This window comes from Lagenorhynchus albirostris, chromosome 13 (assembly GCF_949774975.1).
Source record: "Lagenorhynchus albirostris chromosome 13, mLagAlb1.1, whole genome shotgun sequence".
Classification (NCBI taxonomy): domain Eukaryota; kingdom Metazoa; phylum Chordata; class Mammalia; order Artiodactyla; family Delphinidae; genus Lagenorhynchus; species Lagenorhynchus albirostris.
This window is the reverse complement of record NC_083107.1, coordinates 8,921,861-8,938,347: the sequence shown is the minus strand read 5'-3', so window position 1 is coordinate 8,938,347 and position 16,487 is coordinate 8,921,861. Positions and strand designations below refer to the sequence as shown.

The 16,487-nt window shown below is 52.8% G+C and overlaps 1 protein-coding gene across 1 annotated transcript in view; it reads right to left on the bottom strand.

Moving 5' to 3' along the window:
* The window catches only part of FAM178B (family with sequence similarity 178 member B), a 94,770-nt gene that overhangs the window by 67,862 nt on the left and 10,421 nt on the right, over positions 1-16,487 (bottom strand). The window contains 5 exon segments of the mRNA XM_060170005.1: positions 4,436-4,588; positions 9,307-9,408; positions 12,231-12,292; positions 13,323-13,744; positions 13,944-14,013. Coding sequence (XP_060025988.1) covers positions 4,436-4,588; positions 9,307-9,408; positions 12,231-12,292; positions 13,323-13,744; positions 13,944-14,013 — 809 coding nt within the window.

Here is a 16,487-nt window from a genome sequence, read left to right as displayed (position 1 = left end):
GATAAACACACTTCCGACTGCTGCTCAGAGGGAGAGATAGCCCTTGGGTGAGAATGTCTCCCTTCTGCTACACCATTCTGCAGTGCAGTTTCTGCCAGAGAAATGCTCAGTCCGCCTTGGGTTCACTGCTGCTGAGCTAGGCTTAGTCTGCAAGACCAGGAGCTGGAGGTACGCCGAGAGGGCACGGTCCGGCTGTGCCTCGAAGCGAACGGCTTTCAAGGAATTCTGTGCCGACAGCCTGATGAGATGCGAGCACTCTCCTCCATGCGTGCTCGGTGTGAGGGAGGCAGTGCTGCCTTGCCGGCTGCACCACGAGTCCCATCACCACTCAGTGGAAGGACAGGCCGGCGGCAGAAGTAACTTCCCGCTTGGGGGAAGGGTGGGGATGGGCCTGGCGTGCAGACACTGCCCTGATCTGAGGCAGGAGGAGAGTCTGCACAGCAGCACGTGGGGAGGCCTGGAGGAGAAGGGAAGCGTGTGGCAGGTGTGTGCGCTGCAAACTCAAACACCGCAGGTTACGGAATCAACTGCTGTCAGATTTACACAAACCCACGGCCTGTCCACAAGCCAAGAATGCTGACCCCGGGTCCAGGTGGGTGCCTGTGCTTGTGGCAAAGCCAAGGCCAAGGTCAGAAGTTATCCTGAGAATGTCAGAATGTCTCGGAGCAAGAATGGGAGGAGCAGAGCCTCCTGCTGGGCAGCAGATGCCAGGCAGGCCCAGCTGAGCGCGAAGCCCCAGCTGCCAACCCTGAGGATCCCGGGGCGGGGCGGGGGGGCGGGGGGGAGGTCCCCACCCGGACAGGGAGCTGCCAGAATGCACTAACGCCCAGCCACCGCGGCAAGGACACGGGGCCATGGGAACAGAAGGAAGGAAGGTTGCGGGGGGCGGGGGGATCAGCCCCAAAGGGGAATCACACAGAACAAAGGCCCCAGCCTGGGTCAGCAGGCTGGGCTCCTGGCGGAGCTCCGACCTGCTTGGACGGTGGGTTCCTGGTAAGGCCCGCGTCAGGACCCCTCCAGCCCCCATCTCTCGTCTGTTTTACGGGCGGCCGTCCCAGAGGGCGAAGTCTCTAAATGCCTCGGGAATCCCAAGTGATGGCAGAGGGATAAACAGCGAGCGCCGTTATTTATACAGTGTCAGTTTCCGCGCCTTTGCCAGGCTACTCAAATGTTAGCTTAAGTGAAATGCCGAGGAAAAGAACAGCAACAGACGGCGGTCCAAGCGCTCATCCCTGCTCCTCTTCGTTTTCCTCCCTTTGTTTAAACATCAGTGAGCGCCACGCTGGTTAGCAGCCCAGGGATCCCAGCAACAACCCGGCTGGCCACTGCTGCTGGCTCTGGAGTTTGGGGGCAGGCGTAGCCAGTTGGGCGGCTCAGCCCCGTCCACACTCTGTAACTGCCGGATTTATTTCACCCGGGCTTGCCCCTGGCAAAACAGGAGCTGGGGCCTGGGCCTCGGGGGCGGGGGGGGGGGGGGGGTCCGGTGCATATGCATCATTCACACCGTGAAGCTCCGACCCACCCCCTCCCCTGCCCACTGAAGCCATCGCGGAGGGAGGTCCCCGTCGGCGTATCAGGTACCCCGAGAACACACTGCAAACACCTCACGGGGAGAGCGGCCGGTGCACCCAGAGGACAGACATGGGTCCTGACGCTCCCGCACACACTGCGGGGGCCCAGGGTACTTCAGCGGGCAATCTCCACGCCCCCACCCCCATGGCACTGGCTCCTGCCTTGGAGCTGCCTGTGGGCACAGGTCCTACAGCTTTTCCACTCGGGGCTGGGGAGGGATTAGAGGCGGAGGAAAAAGTTCAGCCCCTGGTACCAGCGTCTGTCATAGCATGTGACTTTGGTCCCAGGGAACCGACCTGAGGTCACACGTCCAGCCGGGTGACAAACGAGAGAGGATGGCCCGGGCCACCTCCAGCCCCACAGCTGTGGGTTCTGGGAGGAGATTTCTTGCATGTAAACCTGTGTAGGTCCGAGCCGGGAGCACCAGGCCCGGCGCCCGCCCTCGCTCCGCAATCTGAGACAAACTGCTGGCTTAACCTGTGCCAAGATTTCCCACTTTGTGCAGTGGAAAGAAAGACAATATCCCTCTTCACTGAACAGCAAGAAGAAGCAAATCTACTTCAAGAAGTGATTTCTTTAAATCTCCTTCACTTTCCCCCCCAAACCTCTAATGATAAAAACGATACGTGTTTATCACAGAAAGTGTGGAAAATACAGAGGAGTCTAATGAGGAGAAGAAAAGTCACCTGCCATCTCACAAAGTGTTCACTTTTTCTCCGGTGAGAAACTGAACCATACTGTTCTCTGAGAGATCAAGTAACATTTTCTTCTTCCTCCATCTTCGTGCTTCCGGCTGCACACAACGGGATAATTATTGAACGGCTAGCAAGTAACCCTCACGCTTGTGTCTGGGCTTGAAGTCCTTGGCACAAACAGGAAATAAAGGATGACCCCCCCCCCTCCCCAGGCTAAAGGGTGACCTTCAGGAAGTGGCCCTTCCCCGGTGCATGGCAGGCGCCCCCTGACCTGGCCGCGGGCAGGGCGCGGGCATTCCTCCAGGAAGCCCCGCGAGCCAGGCCCTGCAGCCCCATCTCTGCCCTGCTTCGTGAGCAAACCTGAGGGCGCAGGGTCTGGATTCCCCGCTCCAGGGAAGCTGGCTGGCCACCTGGCCCCATTTGGCACAGCCGCTCGGATCCCAGGCCACCGCACCACGGGCCATCTCATCTGTCAAACACTTCCTGCCAGCCATCCAGCCTGGGACAGAAAACCTGCTGTTGGCACAGAGCCCGAGGAGAAGCAGCTCAGGAAGCCGCCTGCCTTTCCCCTCTTATCTCCTCCCCTGCCCAGCCGCGCTCTGTCCCTCTCCTTCTTCCAGCTCCACTATCTTACTTCTTTCTCTTCATTCCTTTTTCCCCCCTTTTCATCATCTCTTTATCAGAAATATTTTCAATTTGGCAATGGGAACTTTTACCAATATGCATACCCTCAGACCCAATCACCTCACGTCATATGCAGGGATCTACTCCAGAACTGCAGACAAAATATTTCTGTATAAGGATACTCTCTACCACATTGTTTACAGTGGGGGGAAAAGTTGGAAACAACCTGCATGTTGAGAAAAATGAGGAAAATGGTTAAATATGTTGGGGCATCAATGCCACGGGATACAGTTTCACCATTAACATTTCTTTGTCTAATTGCAACATTTGGGCCTTGTTTGGATTCTGATTTCAACAACATATTAAAAAACACTTAAAAGACAATCAAGGAAATCTGAATGCTGACTGATATTAATGCTATTAAGAAATTCCGATATTTTTTAGGTGTAATAATATACTGAAGTTTTGTCTAAAGACAGAGTCTTTTAGAGACACAGACTGAAGTGCTTACCAAATTAAATTGTATGTGTCTGGGATTTGCTTAAAAATAATCCTGAGGGGACAACGTTAGTGGGCAGGGGTAGAGATGAACCAAGATTGGCTTTGAGTTGGTAACTGACGTTGAGCGATGGGTACATGGAGGTACACTCTACTTTTATGTATGTTTGAAACTTCCCATGATAAAGAGTTTTAAAGGAAACACATCAAAACATTGTTATCTTTCTATTATAAAATAAGATGGACTAGCCGGAAAAGAGAACAAGATTCCTGCATTCAAGTGCTAATGTGGCCCCAACCTCCACGTGCCTTACAGGCTGGGGCAGGGGTTGGTGGGGGCTGGTGGCCTCTCCTCCATCCCCTCGGCCCGCCAAGGCCCAGCAGGGCACCAGCCCCCTGGAGGGCCACTGCACTGCATCCTGTGCGCTTTCTCTCTCTCTTATTCTTAGACATGTGAACTCACAGTTGCAAGCGTTGCGTGGTATTGTGGTAAAGTTTTCAAAAATCCCCTAAAAAATCAACATAGTCAGGGGTTATGTGATAATGACCATGAACACCTTCTAACGCGAGGAGGACCAGGGTGGCTGTCCTAACGTTATACAGAGCGTACCTGGGGCTGGGGACAAACTTTTCAGGGTCAGCATCACACACAGACCCAAGGAGGAGGAGGAAGTGGCCATGACAGGCGCTGGAGAACTGCTGGATGGCCGGGAAAGTGGCCCCAGTGTTGATGGAGACATAACCCGAAAGGCATGTATGATGGGTGTGACCAGAGCCGTTCCGTGAAACTGGGGCATGGGGGAGGGAGAGGCAACACAATTACAGAACAGATGCCTAATATCTGCTGTAATGTAAGATTTTTTAAAGTGTGTACATCTAAATTGGTAAATGAAATATTATAAGTTGACGTGTGCTATTTCATCTGTTTCCCTAAACGCTGACATATCCAAATTGGCAAAACACAGCTTTGGATTGCCTCATGTGGGGTGGTCCTTACCACTGGGTTCCCTGAGGGAGGGGCCTGGTAATGCCGCGCCAATGTTTACCTGAGGAACAGCTCTTCCAGGCGGCTCTGTGGCTTCAGGTGTGAACAGTCCAGGATGCAGGGCAGAGGGTGATGCCGGGGTAGAAACACAGTCTCGCCTGGATGTACTGCTGGGATGACCTGCAGTGACACGGAGAACCTCTCCACCAGCTTCCTGGCAAAGCAAGAGGCAGGAGAGCCGGGCGTCAGCAGGCACACCTGGTCTGCAGCCTGGAGGGAGGCCAGGGGGGACCAGATGGCTGCCCCCGCCCTGCAGCCCGCGCCTGGTTGGGACCAGCCCAGGGACACGGCGCCACCTGCTGACGGAGGGGGAGCCCGAGAGATACAGACTGAGGAGCCCTTCCCCCTCCCACTCTCGGTCAGACCCCAACCCTTCCCTCAGGGCCTGGGTCCAGGAGCCAGAATCCTGGTCCCAGATCCTGCCCCACCCATGGGCTGCATTCAAACTTTCACTGAGTGCCCACGACGGCGAGTGCCAGGCGCTGAAGGTTGAGTCAGGCGTGGGTTGCCCTTGCACGGACAGGAAAAGCGTGACGGGATCACGGCAATGCCCTCCAGCAAGGGGACCAGCCTCAGAGCTGCTGCACGGTGCCTCGAGGGGAGGACTCTCCCCCGCTTGGACTGCTTGGATTCTCCCTCTGAGCAGCGTCCCCAAGCTCCTCTGAGCAGAAGGACTCTCCAGGGAGCCTGCTAAATGCAGACACCCCGGCCCACGCTGCCCTGGGAGTCTCATTCAGTGGGTCAGGGATGGGCCGCACGGACAGGGAAGAAACAGGGAGATACATTCCGACTCTATGGGCATGTGGCCCGCACGGACAGGGAAGAAACAGGGAGATACATTCCGACTCTATGGGCACGCATCTAAGGGAGGCGGTGAAGAGGATTCCTAAGAATGAGGCAGATCTCTGCACCACGCAGGATGGAATGATCCCCTGAGCACAGCACGCAGTGGGTGAAAATAGAAAGTTGCAGAATAGGAGGTGCGTGTGCGTGCACGCAGGTCAACACACAGACATGCACACGCACGTTCTTAAACACAGGCAACACCCCCCCACACATCTGATGCGCCTAACCAAGGTCTGGGGTCGTCCCTAGGGAACAGTATGGGGGAGGGGAAGGAAGAAGAGACATTTTCCCGTTTATTTTACGCAACTGTGTTCGGCTTGATTTTGCGGTAACATAACGTACACTTAACAATAAAAATAACAAAATAAAACGAGCCACCCCCTCCTCTCACCAGAGGAAGGTCCATACCCAGGTTCTCAGCCAGGCCCTGAGGCAGTGAACTTGGAGGGGACACTGCCAGGGACTCCCGTGAGGATTTGGGACCAAGTGGCCGGCACTGGAAGTGGAGGTGCAGAGCTGGTGGTCCACCAGCTGGCCAGAGGAAACCTGTCACGCTCTGGCCAAGTGACCTAAGGTAAGGAGGGTCATCCTAAGGATGAAATGGCACAATGAATGGGAATGACGTCGGAAAATTGGGGAGATTCTGATCCCGCAGCCTTTGGAAGTAGCCTTGGCAAACCACCCCACAAATGGTGAAACAATTTTCTGTTCTGTTAATTTCTTTGCTCTTTGAGTTTCTGGCTATCTACAGTTCCCTATGTTGTTTTTATAATTTGAAGAAAGGTACAAATTATTAGAAGTTTGTAAGAACTAGGCTCATCTGTAAAAAGTTCTCAGCTCCTGTCCCCCAAACCATCGTTCAAAGGGACTTTTGTGATATTAAATATAATGCATGTGCATTATTAAGAACTCTGAGATGACCCTCTCGCATCTAATTGAGGATTTCCTGTGCAGCCCAGAACTGAGGATAAAGGATGATGCTGTGGTATAAATATCCTCCCCCCCCCCGCCCCAGCACACACATAAGGTCTTTTAACTTTAAGAACAGAGAATATAGGACACTGTCTATTCAAGACGCAAGCAATCCTTGGAGCGGGAGCAGATGATCTGCTCAGGATGACTGGGGGCCTTTCTATGATGCGTAATTGTGGCGGCCACGTGACTCACAGTCACAGGCGGCCTGCCCGCCAGATGGTCGCCAGCCCCCAGCCTCGGCCTCACCCCTTCCAGACCCACACCCCTGCTTGGCACCCCCCCATCCCACCCCCGGCCCCATTCAGGGATGGAAGAGGCTCCTGGCTTTGTACATCAGTAATTTTCTTTGAAGCAGAGAACTGAACTGTCCCATCAAAATGATCCCACATCAAAACAACCACCTCCGTGGCTGCTGTCAAAAAAGGCTTTCTCAAAGTACTACTTGCAAGTGTCACGTGCCCAGAAAATTATCAGCAATTTCATAGCCTGGCACACCGTATGCCCAGATAACTCCCTTTCTGTGGGGAATTTTCAAAACATCCAGGCCATGACTTCCAGAATCCTGGATGCACTCAGGAGAAAGGCAAACAGATAGAAAGATGATTCTGGCTACAGAGATGTCTCAAAATGTTTACTTCCAAGGCTATCCATCCAGGGAGTGGGGAACCTGGAAAGCAAATCCATGGCTCCCGACATAGAAAACTGCTTCATCACTCATGATGCCACCAAGGCCTTTGGCCCAAACCCGCAGATTCCACTCAGTCCTCATGCTCTGCAGGGAGCCATCGTGAGACCACGAGGCACCCTTTGCCTGCCCCTGGGCAGTGTGTGGAAACAGGGACCAGTTAGGAGACAGGCGTCCCCTAATCCGGGCCAGGGGCCAGCAATTGCACACAGGCTGTGGCCTCCTCTCGCCCGCCTGTTTCTGTAAACGAGGTCTCAGTGCGACACAAGCAGGCTCGCCGGTTACGATGGTCGACATGGTTGACGGGTGCTTTCCCGCCACGGCAGCACAGTCACGTAGCTGCCGACAGGCTGTATGGTCCTCAAAGCCTGAAATATTTACTGTTCACAGGCTTTACAGCAAGTCTGCTGATCCCTGATCAAGTCCAAAGACAATTAGCAGAAAGACTTGAGACAAAAAGCACACGGGCAGCCAAGGTGCTGCTTGGGCTCCTCTCTGGGCATCAGTGATGGTGAGAACCATTTGGGGGTCCTGAGAGTGGGGGCCCCCAGGTGTCTGTGTGTCATCGCTCACGCCCCTCGGTGAGTGGATGCAGAATGCTGACTCAGCGTGAGCACCCAAACCAGACCATCACGGCTGGGACCTGAATAACGTCACCCGGACGCATAGAGAAAGCAAAGCCCGGACAGGCAGGCAATCCAGGGTGTGTGGACCAGCCTGGCCTCAGTCACATGGGGGCACGTGGGGCCTGAGGGAGGGAGAGGAGAAAGGAAAGGAAGGCAGACAGACAGACAGACAGATCTGTCCCGGCTCCACTTTCCCCCTCGGCTGCTGCCCAGTCTCCTCTTTTGCCATCTCCTCTCATTCTCCTCTGAACCTACTCCAGGCAGGCTTGCCCCAGGCGCCCCCCCAGGGCTGCTCCTGTCAACGTCACCGTGACCTCTACGTTGTGCCCCCCCTGCTCTTCTCTCTGTGCCGGCTCCCGGCTGATCTCATCTGGTTTTGCAGCTCTAAATGTCACCTATAGATGGTGATTCCCAAGCTGGCCTCTCTAGACAAGGGGGTCCTTGTCTTGGTCTCACCCCGGGGGTCCCCCAAGTGAACTCTTGTGCCCGTGCCTGCCACCCCCCAGCGTGCGTCACTCAGCCCTCCTCCATTAAATAAAGACAACTCCGACCTTCTGGCTGCTCAGGCCAGAATCCCCGGGGTCCCTCTGATTCCTCTCTTTCTCCCAGAGCCTCCATCCAGCTCGTCAGCAAACCCCGTCGGTTCTACCCTGAAGACGTACCCAGAGTTTGCCTCCTCCTCAGCACCCGGCCCTGTCTCCGGGATTACTACCGTGGCGCCCTCCGCCCCCACCTCTCCTGCGCCCCGCCCCCCGAGTCTACCCCCCACCCAGTTCAGATGAGCGGCAGCCAGCTTCCTGCAGCCTCCCTAACCTCCTCTCTCCTGCCTGCTGCCGCCGCAAGGCCCTCCCAGGGCCGCCTCTCACCATCTTCAGGGCTCTGCTGAAAAGTCAGCCACTCACAGAGGCCTTCCCTGACCCCTCCTCCGAACCTTCCAGCCCTCCCGGCACTGCTGACACCCCCTCCCCACTCTCTCCTTTCTCATGAGCACCTGTCACACAACTTCCTTCATTCACCGTGTGCATTGGTGGTCTCCCCGCCCTGACTGCGGGCAACACGGGGGCAGAGACCTCTGTCTGGTTCTCTTCCTGCTGTACCCCCAGAGTCTGCACAGAGCCTAGCACAAAGTTGGCACGTAACAGATGTTTAACGGATGGGTGGACAGACGGATGGACAGACGGACGGACAAATGGATGAATGGATAACAGGGTACCCTGAAGATGAATTCAACTGTGGTCCTCAGGTATCTCCCAGACTCCATGGTACAGATGACTCCAGCCCTCCCTCCAGCCAATGGGCCAGCAGACTCCGGCCCAGACGACAGCTCTGACAGAAGCCGCCTTCCTTCCCCACACAGGGGAAGACAGAAAATGTCACGTGGCTGTATTTTCCCGTGTAAAGTCAATGTTCATTCAGACTGTAGTTTGAGACCTGGTTCCACACGTTTGGGCAGACAACTGGGGAAGAGCAGGCCGTATTTTATACCTCTGTGTCTTCAAAGGCCCACACTAGACCCTGACACACAGTAGGTGAATAAATGCTTCTCGAATCAATGAACAGATGTGGGATTAAGAGAAAGATGCAGCTTGAGAACTCATCAACAGCACACAAACCGCGGTTGAAACCGTCCAGAACCAAGGGCAGGTGAGCACTTAAACCCTCTGCCTGGAGAGGCGGGTGCGGGGACTTGGCCCTGAGTGGGCACACGCCTCCCCTCCCACCTGTGCCCACTCCCCGCACCTGTGCTCTGGTGTGAGCGGCACGTTATCAGGATCCGAGGAGTTGAGGTCAAGACAGTCCTGCAGAAGCAGCTTCTCTCGCTCTTGCTCCAGGGCCTGTTGCCTGCCGGAAGGTGAGAGGTGAAAATAGGGTCAGTGCAGTGCCTGCTCATCCGGCCGGTCACTGGGCTGCAGGGGCCTCCCAGGGCACAGCAAGGCCTAGGCACAGGGACCAGGGAGCCCTGTCTCCCTGCACACAGCTCTCAGACTTAGATTCCTGGGGCGGGGGAGGGACTGCACTGCATCAGCTGTGCTGCCTGAAAGAAGACAATTTACGCTACACAACGTCAAACGCACCTTTATTTGTGTACTTTGCTCTGGCATCTGCTCGCTCTTTAACACACCAGGGGCAGGGCCTAGCCCTTCTGCTCCTCCCGCGTCCAGCCCTGTGCCCATGGCTCCCCCGGGCCTGCCTCTCCAGCCCCAAGTGGCAGCCCCCCAGGGCCTGCTCCTTCCCTACTGCACCTGCCCTGCCCCGCCCCTGAGTCCATTTTCTCCCTCCAGGCCAGAGCGCCTCACTTCCCTTTTCTTTTTTTTTTGCGGTATGCGGGCCTCTCACTGCTGTGGCCTCTCCCGTTACGGAGCACAGGCTCCGGACGCACAGGCTCAGCTGCCATGGCTCACGGGCCCAGCCGCTCCGCGGCATGTGGGATCTTCCCGGACCGGGGCACGAACCCGTGTCCACTGCACCGGCAGGCGGACTCTCAATCACTGCGCCACCAGGGAAGCCCTCACTTCCCTTTTCAATCGGCCCCACCAGAGGCCCTGTGTGCCGACCATCATCTTGCCGGAGCCCGGCTCCCTCACCTCCTGCCCTGAGCACACGCAAACCCCAAAAGGGGGAACCAGTCCCCGCCTGGCCTTCTGCGTCCTTGCTCCCTCCAGCTGTCCAGGGTGCTCACCCTGGCTTTGCCCACTGGTCCTCGGTTCTCAAAGGCTTCGCCTCCAGCCCAGCCTGTGTTGGGTTCAGATCCTTTGAGCCAGCCACTAGATGGATGATTTCCAGCCAAATGTGGCCGGTCCTCCCGACATCGTGCACCTAATTCTCAATTCCTCTTCCCTACACAGGCCCCAGCCACCCAGGGCAGCAGGTCCCACGGGAGCTCCCCGAGGCCCCGTCTCATCACCATTCACCCTGTTCCCCCCTCATGCTTCCCATCCATTCTCCATAACGCAGCCTGAGCGCACTCTCTTAAACACATGGCAAAACGCATCAGGACCTCCTTAAACTTTGCCCATGACTCGACCTGTGCTCACGAGGCTCCCGTTCACATCTCGGCTGCATCTCCTGCTCTGTCCACTCCCCACACTCTGCCACCGAGAATTCCAGTCCTAGCCAGCCAGGAGAGGCACGGTCTGTCCTTCCTGCCTTTACATGTGTGGTCACTCCTGCTGCCCTCCCAACTCTTGTCCTCCAAGGTCCAAGGCCAAGGATCCCCCCTGGGGAGCCTGTCCTGATTCCCAGGCTAAGTTAGATGCCACTATTCCAGGCCCCTCCATAGCAGCTTTACAGCACAGGAAATACTAGAACCATTGCATTCAATTCCAGGTGAGTAGGGCTCACCATCATATCCGTATATCCAGTGCCTGGCACAGGGCACAGGGCAGAGCAGGAACCTTCCCATGCAAGGCACTGAGGAGCGGGTAGTTCCCCGCGCGTGTTCACTTTCCTGCTGACACTTCTGAGTATCTAATATATTTACAGCTGGATACCGTGCAAACGTACAGACACGGCCCCTTCCCTAACTTACCCTCTGGTTAGGAAAAAATATACTCAGGTAAAGGAGTTAAACAACAAAAGTCATGGGCTATTAAGAGCCCAGAGGAGGAAGATGACTCTGGGGTGGGGTCAGGAGTAGACACAGGAGAGAAAACAATCATTCATCCCACACGTGTATTTAACCCCCTCTTGCGGGCAAGAACATGGGCTGGGAATTGGGAAAAACAGAGACCAGTGAGATGTCATTCCGACAAGAACCCAAGCATCAGACAACAGCACCGCCTCTTAACTTCCGCAAAGTGAGTGTGCACACACTGAGCAAAAACAACACCGGAGAAGGGATGAGAACACCAGAAGAATAAGCCTGCGGGCAACGTGCTCCTGTGCATCAAAGCGCAAGCCCAGGGGTGAAGTCCACTGCGTCCCAGCCGCCCCAGTCCTCGCGGCCAATGGAGGAGCAGGATTCTAGTGTCTTCACCACCAAATGGGCCCTCAGGGCAAGCCAACCATAGCACTTGCTTTCCAGAAAAGAAAAAGCACCGGGGTTGGTTTCCATCCCCACCTCCGCCTCCCTAAGGGATTTCCAGTTCCGATGGGATGTGACTTTTGCCTTTAGAAACCAACTTCCACGTGAGACATGCTCACCATAATCCCAGGGGGAGGGCAGGTGAACTAGACCAAGCGCTACGGAATAACGACCAAAGCGTGTTCGGGTGGCGGCGCGGGGCAGGGCGCAGGAAAAGCTGGCACCTTACCCCCCGCCCCCCCACTCCACCTCCGTCACCGTGGAGCCGATCGTCAGGCTGTGCGCCTCGGTATCAAAGCAGTGTGCTTCTTCCGCTTCGCTCGGTGGGAGCTGAGCAAGCCCTAAACCAGCAATGAACTGGGCAGAATAGCGCCGAGGTGGGGACAGAACCGGAACGAGGGCTCTGTGCGTGGTGAGGGTCTGGGGCTCTCTGCCTCAGAGGTGCTGCCCTTTGACCCGCTACTGTTCTGCACACTCGTTATTCACCAGGGCACACAGGGCACTCAGGAGGCATGCTGATGGCGGGGGTAGGCTGCTTTATCCTGAGAGGAATTTGCTCTGAGTCTCTGAGGACAAACCCATGAAATTACTGCCAACCCCACAGAAATGAAGACCCCCATGATGGACCCTCCCCACTCACCTCTTCTCCTGCAGTAAGTAATCCAAGCTGTTGACGTAGCACTCGGAGTCCCCAGAGGCAATCTGGAGAAGCCACATGGGAATGGGCAAGAAAGAGGAAGACAGAGACAGGGAAAAAGAATAAAACTGAAGCTCCATGAAGCCCGTTACTTATTTTGTTTACTTTTCTGAACAGGCAATACATTCAATCGCTCACCTCCATCCCCAGCCGCCCAGGTCCCTCCCCATAGGTGACCACAGGTGTTTACTGCTGGCTGTGCTGAGATACTGTACACACAGACAAGCAAACAGTAAAACATCATAGACTCTCTCCTTCAACACAGGTGGCAGCACGCTACACCCCCTATTCTGCACTTTGCTGATTTTCAGTTAACAATATGTCTTCAGGGTCATTCCATATCAATACTAAAGGGATAGTTTTTGTTTGTTTGTTTGTTTGTTTTAAAAAAACCAGTTCCATGGTACTCTGATTTATGATTAGAACATAATTTATTAGTTCCCCAGTGATTGGCATTTTGGTTATTGGCAATCTTGAGCTATTACAAATAAATCCTATTCTTAGAATAAATTTCCTGGATCTATGGGCACTCAAATGTCCCCACAATCTTCCCAGCAACCACAGTTTATTCCCGGCTTAAAGTTCATCACTGAAGTTTCCACTTCGGAATCCCAGGTCGCTGGACCACAGTTAGCCTGAGGCTTTGTGCCTGACCTCGCCCAGACCCATGAGCCCAACCACAGCTGCAAAAGCCTTGATGGGACCCACACAGGGGCGGCATCAAATACGGTACCACCCCAGGCATTTTTATTAGCAGGAGTTAGGAGCAGAAATAAAGGGAGCGGTGCAGCCCAGCCTTGGGGGCCCAAGCTCCCAGGCACGAGGGCCCAGGGGCTGGGGAGAGGTGGCGGGGTGTGTGTGGCCAAGGAGGGACAGTCAAGGTGAGGTGGCCAAAGGAGGGCAGTTGGGGCGTGGCTGAGGAGGATGGCCAAAAAGGGGTGGCTTGGGGGTGACTAAGGAGAGGTGGATGAAGAAGGGCGGCAAGGAGAGGAGGCCAAGGGGCAGTTCCTGGCTTACCGAGGTGTGGGCGTCCACCCATGGCGCTGCAGCCTTTGGGCTGGTGCCTGCCATGCTCCAGAACGGCTCCTCCAGTGAGGCCAGACCCCCCACGGGGTCTGGGTCCTGGGACTCCTGCTTTGACTCCTTGGGCAGCTGGTGGGCCAGTCTTCTCAGGCCCCGAGGCCCCGCCGTGCCTGCCTGCCTCTGGGCTGGGGCCCCGCTGTCAGTCAGCGGGGCCCTTGGCTTCAGGAACTCCACGGGCGGTGGGCTCCAGTCGCTGGGGAACATGTCACCATCGGCCTGCATCTTGGGCTTCTTCGGCGACTTGGGAGCTGGAGCAGAGGAGGGGCTGCAAAGGCGCCGCGTGGGGTGCAGGAACCCCTGGTGCAGGGGGTGGTCGAGGCAGCTGCTCTTCAGGTCGGGCAAGAGGATGGGCCTGGCAGCGGCTGCCTGAACCCCTGTGGACGGGACAGAGCCCTGCAGTGTCCCCACCTGCCCGCCACCATCCCAGCCACAGCACCACACTGGCTGAGGAGAGGGGTGGCTTGGGATTGCTGTGGGCAGCATGCAAGCGGAGTCCCTCAACTGTGCGTTTTCCACTCCCTCGTGGCCCCAAACGTCAGAAAGGCTCTACCTGCACAGGGGAGCGACACCTACCTTCTCTCCAAGGACTGGCTAGCACAGCCTTCTCGGGCCTGGCCATCTGCACACCACTGGGCGTTTTATCCTGGAAGGAACCACCTGTCAGGTGAGGCGAACCTCCAGAAGAGAGCTAAGTGCTCTAGAGGAGGTCCTGGGCCCCTGGGTGCCCAGGAAGGAACTCCCCCTCCAGCTCCACCCCAAGGACTCAGCACACGTACCACAAAGATCAAGTTGCTGAGGTGAAGGAGGCTTGATCTGACCTCTCATTTCAAGGACATGATGGGCAAGTGTAAAGACATCAATAGTTTTTAAACCTGTATGAAATATTGCATAAAACAATATTATACAAACCTATTGCGGTAATCATTTCATGATGTACATAAGTCAAATCATTATGCTGTACACTTTAGACTTATAAAATGGTATATGTCATTATATCTTAATACAATTGTAAAAAAAGAAAAACACTTAAAAAAGAAAAAAGAAATATCATACACATATGTTAATAAACACACAATGTTTAAAGATGTAATTTGTGCCAATAAAAACATAAAGAGGAGGGATGGAGTTGTATAGGAGCAGAGTTTTTGTATACTATTGAATCTAGGTTGGTACTAATTCAAACAGGTCTGTAATAAATTTAAGATATAAATTATAATCTCCAGTGTCACTACTAACAAAATAACTTCAAAATATATAGAAAAGGAAATGAGGAGGGAATCAAAATCACACACTACAAAGAAAATCAGTTAAACACAAAAGAAGGCAGTAATGGATGAACTGAGAAACAAAAAAAGACGTAAGATGTATAAGAAACAAACAGTAAAGTGGCAGAAATTCTTCCTTATCAGTAATTAGTTTAAACATAAATGGAGTAAATTCTCAAATCAAAAGGCAGATACTGGCAAAATGGACTAAAAAAAACATGATCCAACTATATGCTATCTACAAGAGATTCACTTTACATCTAATGATACAAATAGATTGAAACTGAAAGGACGGAAAAGATACTCCACGTAAATAGAAACCCAAAGAGACCTGGGGTGGCTATATTAGCATCAGAAAAAATAGATGTTAAGTCAAAAATTGCTAGGAGACAAAGCAAGCCATTATCCATTGATATAAGGGTCAGTCATCAAGAACATATAACAATTATAAACATATATGCACCTAAAAACAGAGCTCCAAACTATGTGATGCAAAATGACAGAGCCGAAGGGAGAAATAATTATAAAATAATCGCTGAAGGCTTCAATATCCTACTTTCAACAATGAAATTATATGGAAGATCAAACGAAAACAGAGGACTTGAGCAACACTATAAACCAACTAAACATAACCAGACGGACACAGAACCCTTCACCCTGCAACAGCACAATGTGCATTCTTTGCAAATACACGTAGAATTTCTTCAGGATAAATTATCCGTTAGGCCAGAAAACAAGTCTCAATACATTTTAAAATACTGAATTCATATAAAGTATCTTTCCCTCTCACAATAGAAACTAGAAATAAATGACAGAAGAAATTTCACAAATACATAAAAGTAAAACAAACTCTTTAACTATACGTATATATATATACCAAAGGAGTAGAACTGAGTTCCAGAAATAAACACATACATCTATGGTCAACTGATTTTCAATAAAGATGCCAAGAACATTCAATGGAGAAAGAAGAGTCTTTTCAACAAATGGTGCTAGGCAACTGGACATCCACATTCAAAAGAATGACACTGGACCCTTGTCTCACCAGACACTGTACACAATAATTAATTCAAAATAGATGAACAACCTAAACAGAAGCACTAAAACCATATGACTCAGAGGAAAACATAGGGGTAAGTCTTCATGGCTTCAGATTTGGCAATGGTTTCTTAAGATAAGACATCAACAGCATAGGCAACAAAAGAAAAAATACATAAATAGGATTTCATCAAAATTTAAAAGTTTGCACTTCAAAGGATATTGTCAAGAAAATAAAAGGACAACCTACAGAATGTGACAAAATATTTGCAAATCATTTATTTGATTAGGGTCTAGGATCCAGAATATATAAAGAACTCTTACAACTTAGCAACAAAAAGGTAAAAAATCCAATGAAAAAATAAGCAAAAGACTTGAACAGGCATTTTCAAAAGAGGATACACAGAGGGCCAACCAGCACATGAGAAGATGCTCAATGCTGACAGTCACTTTATTAGGGAAGTGTGCATCAAAAACACAATGAAATGCTACTTCACACCCACCAGGATGTCTATCACCAAAAACAAAAACAAAAAATAACTAGTGTTGGTGAGGACTGGAGAAATTGGAACCCTCATACATTGCTGTTGTGAATGTAAAAAATGGTACAGCCACTGTGGAAGACAGGTTGGCAGTTCCTCAGTTAACGATAGAATTACCATATGAATTACCAAATGACGCAGGAATTCCACTCCTAAGTATATACCCAAAAGAAGTGAAAACAGGTTCTCAGACAAATCCTTGCATGTGAATGTTCCCAGTAGCACTCTTCACATAGCCGAAAGGTGGAAATAATGCAAATGCCTATCAGCTA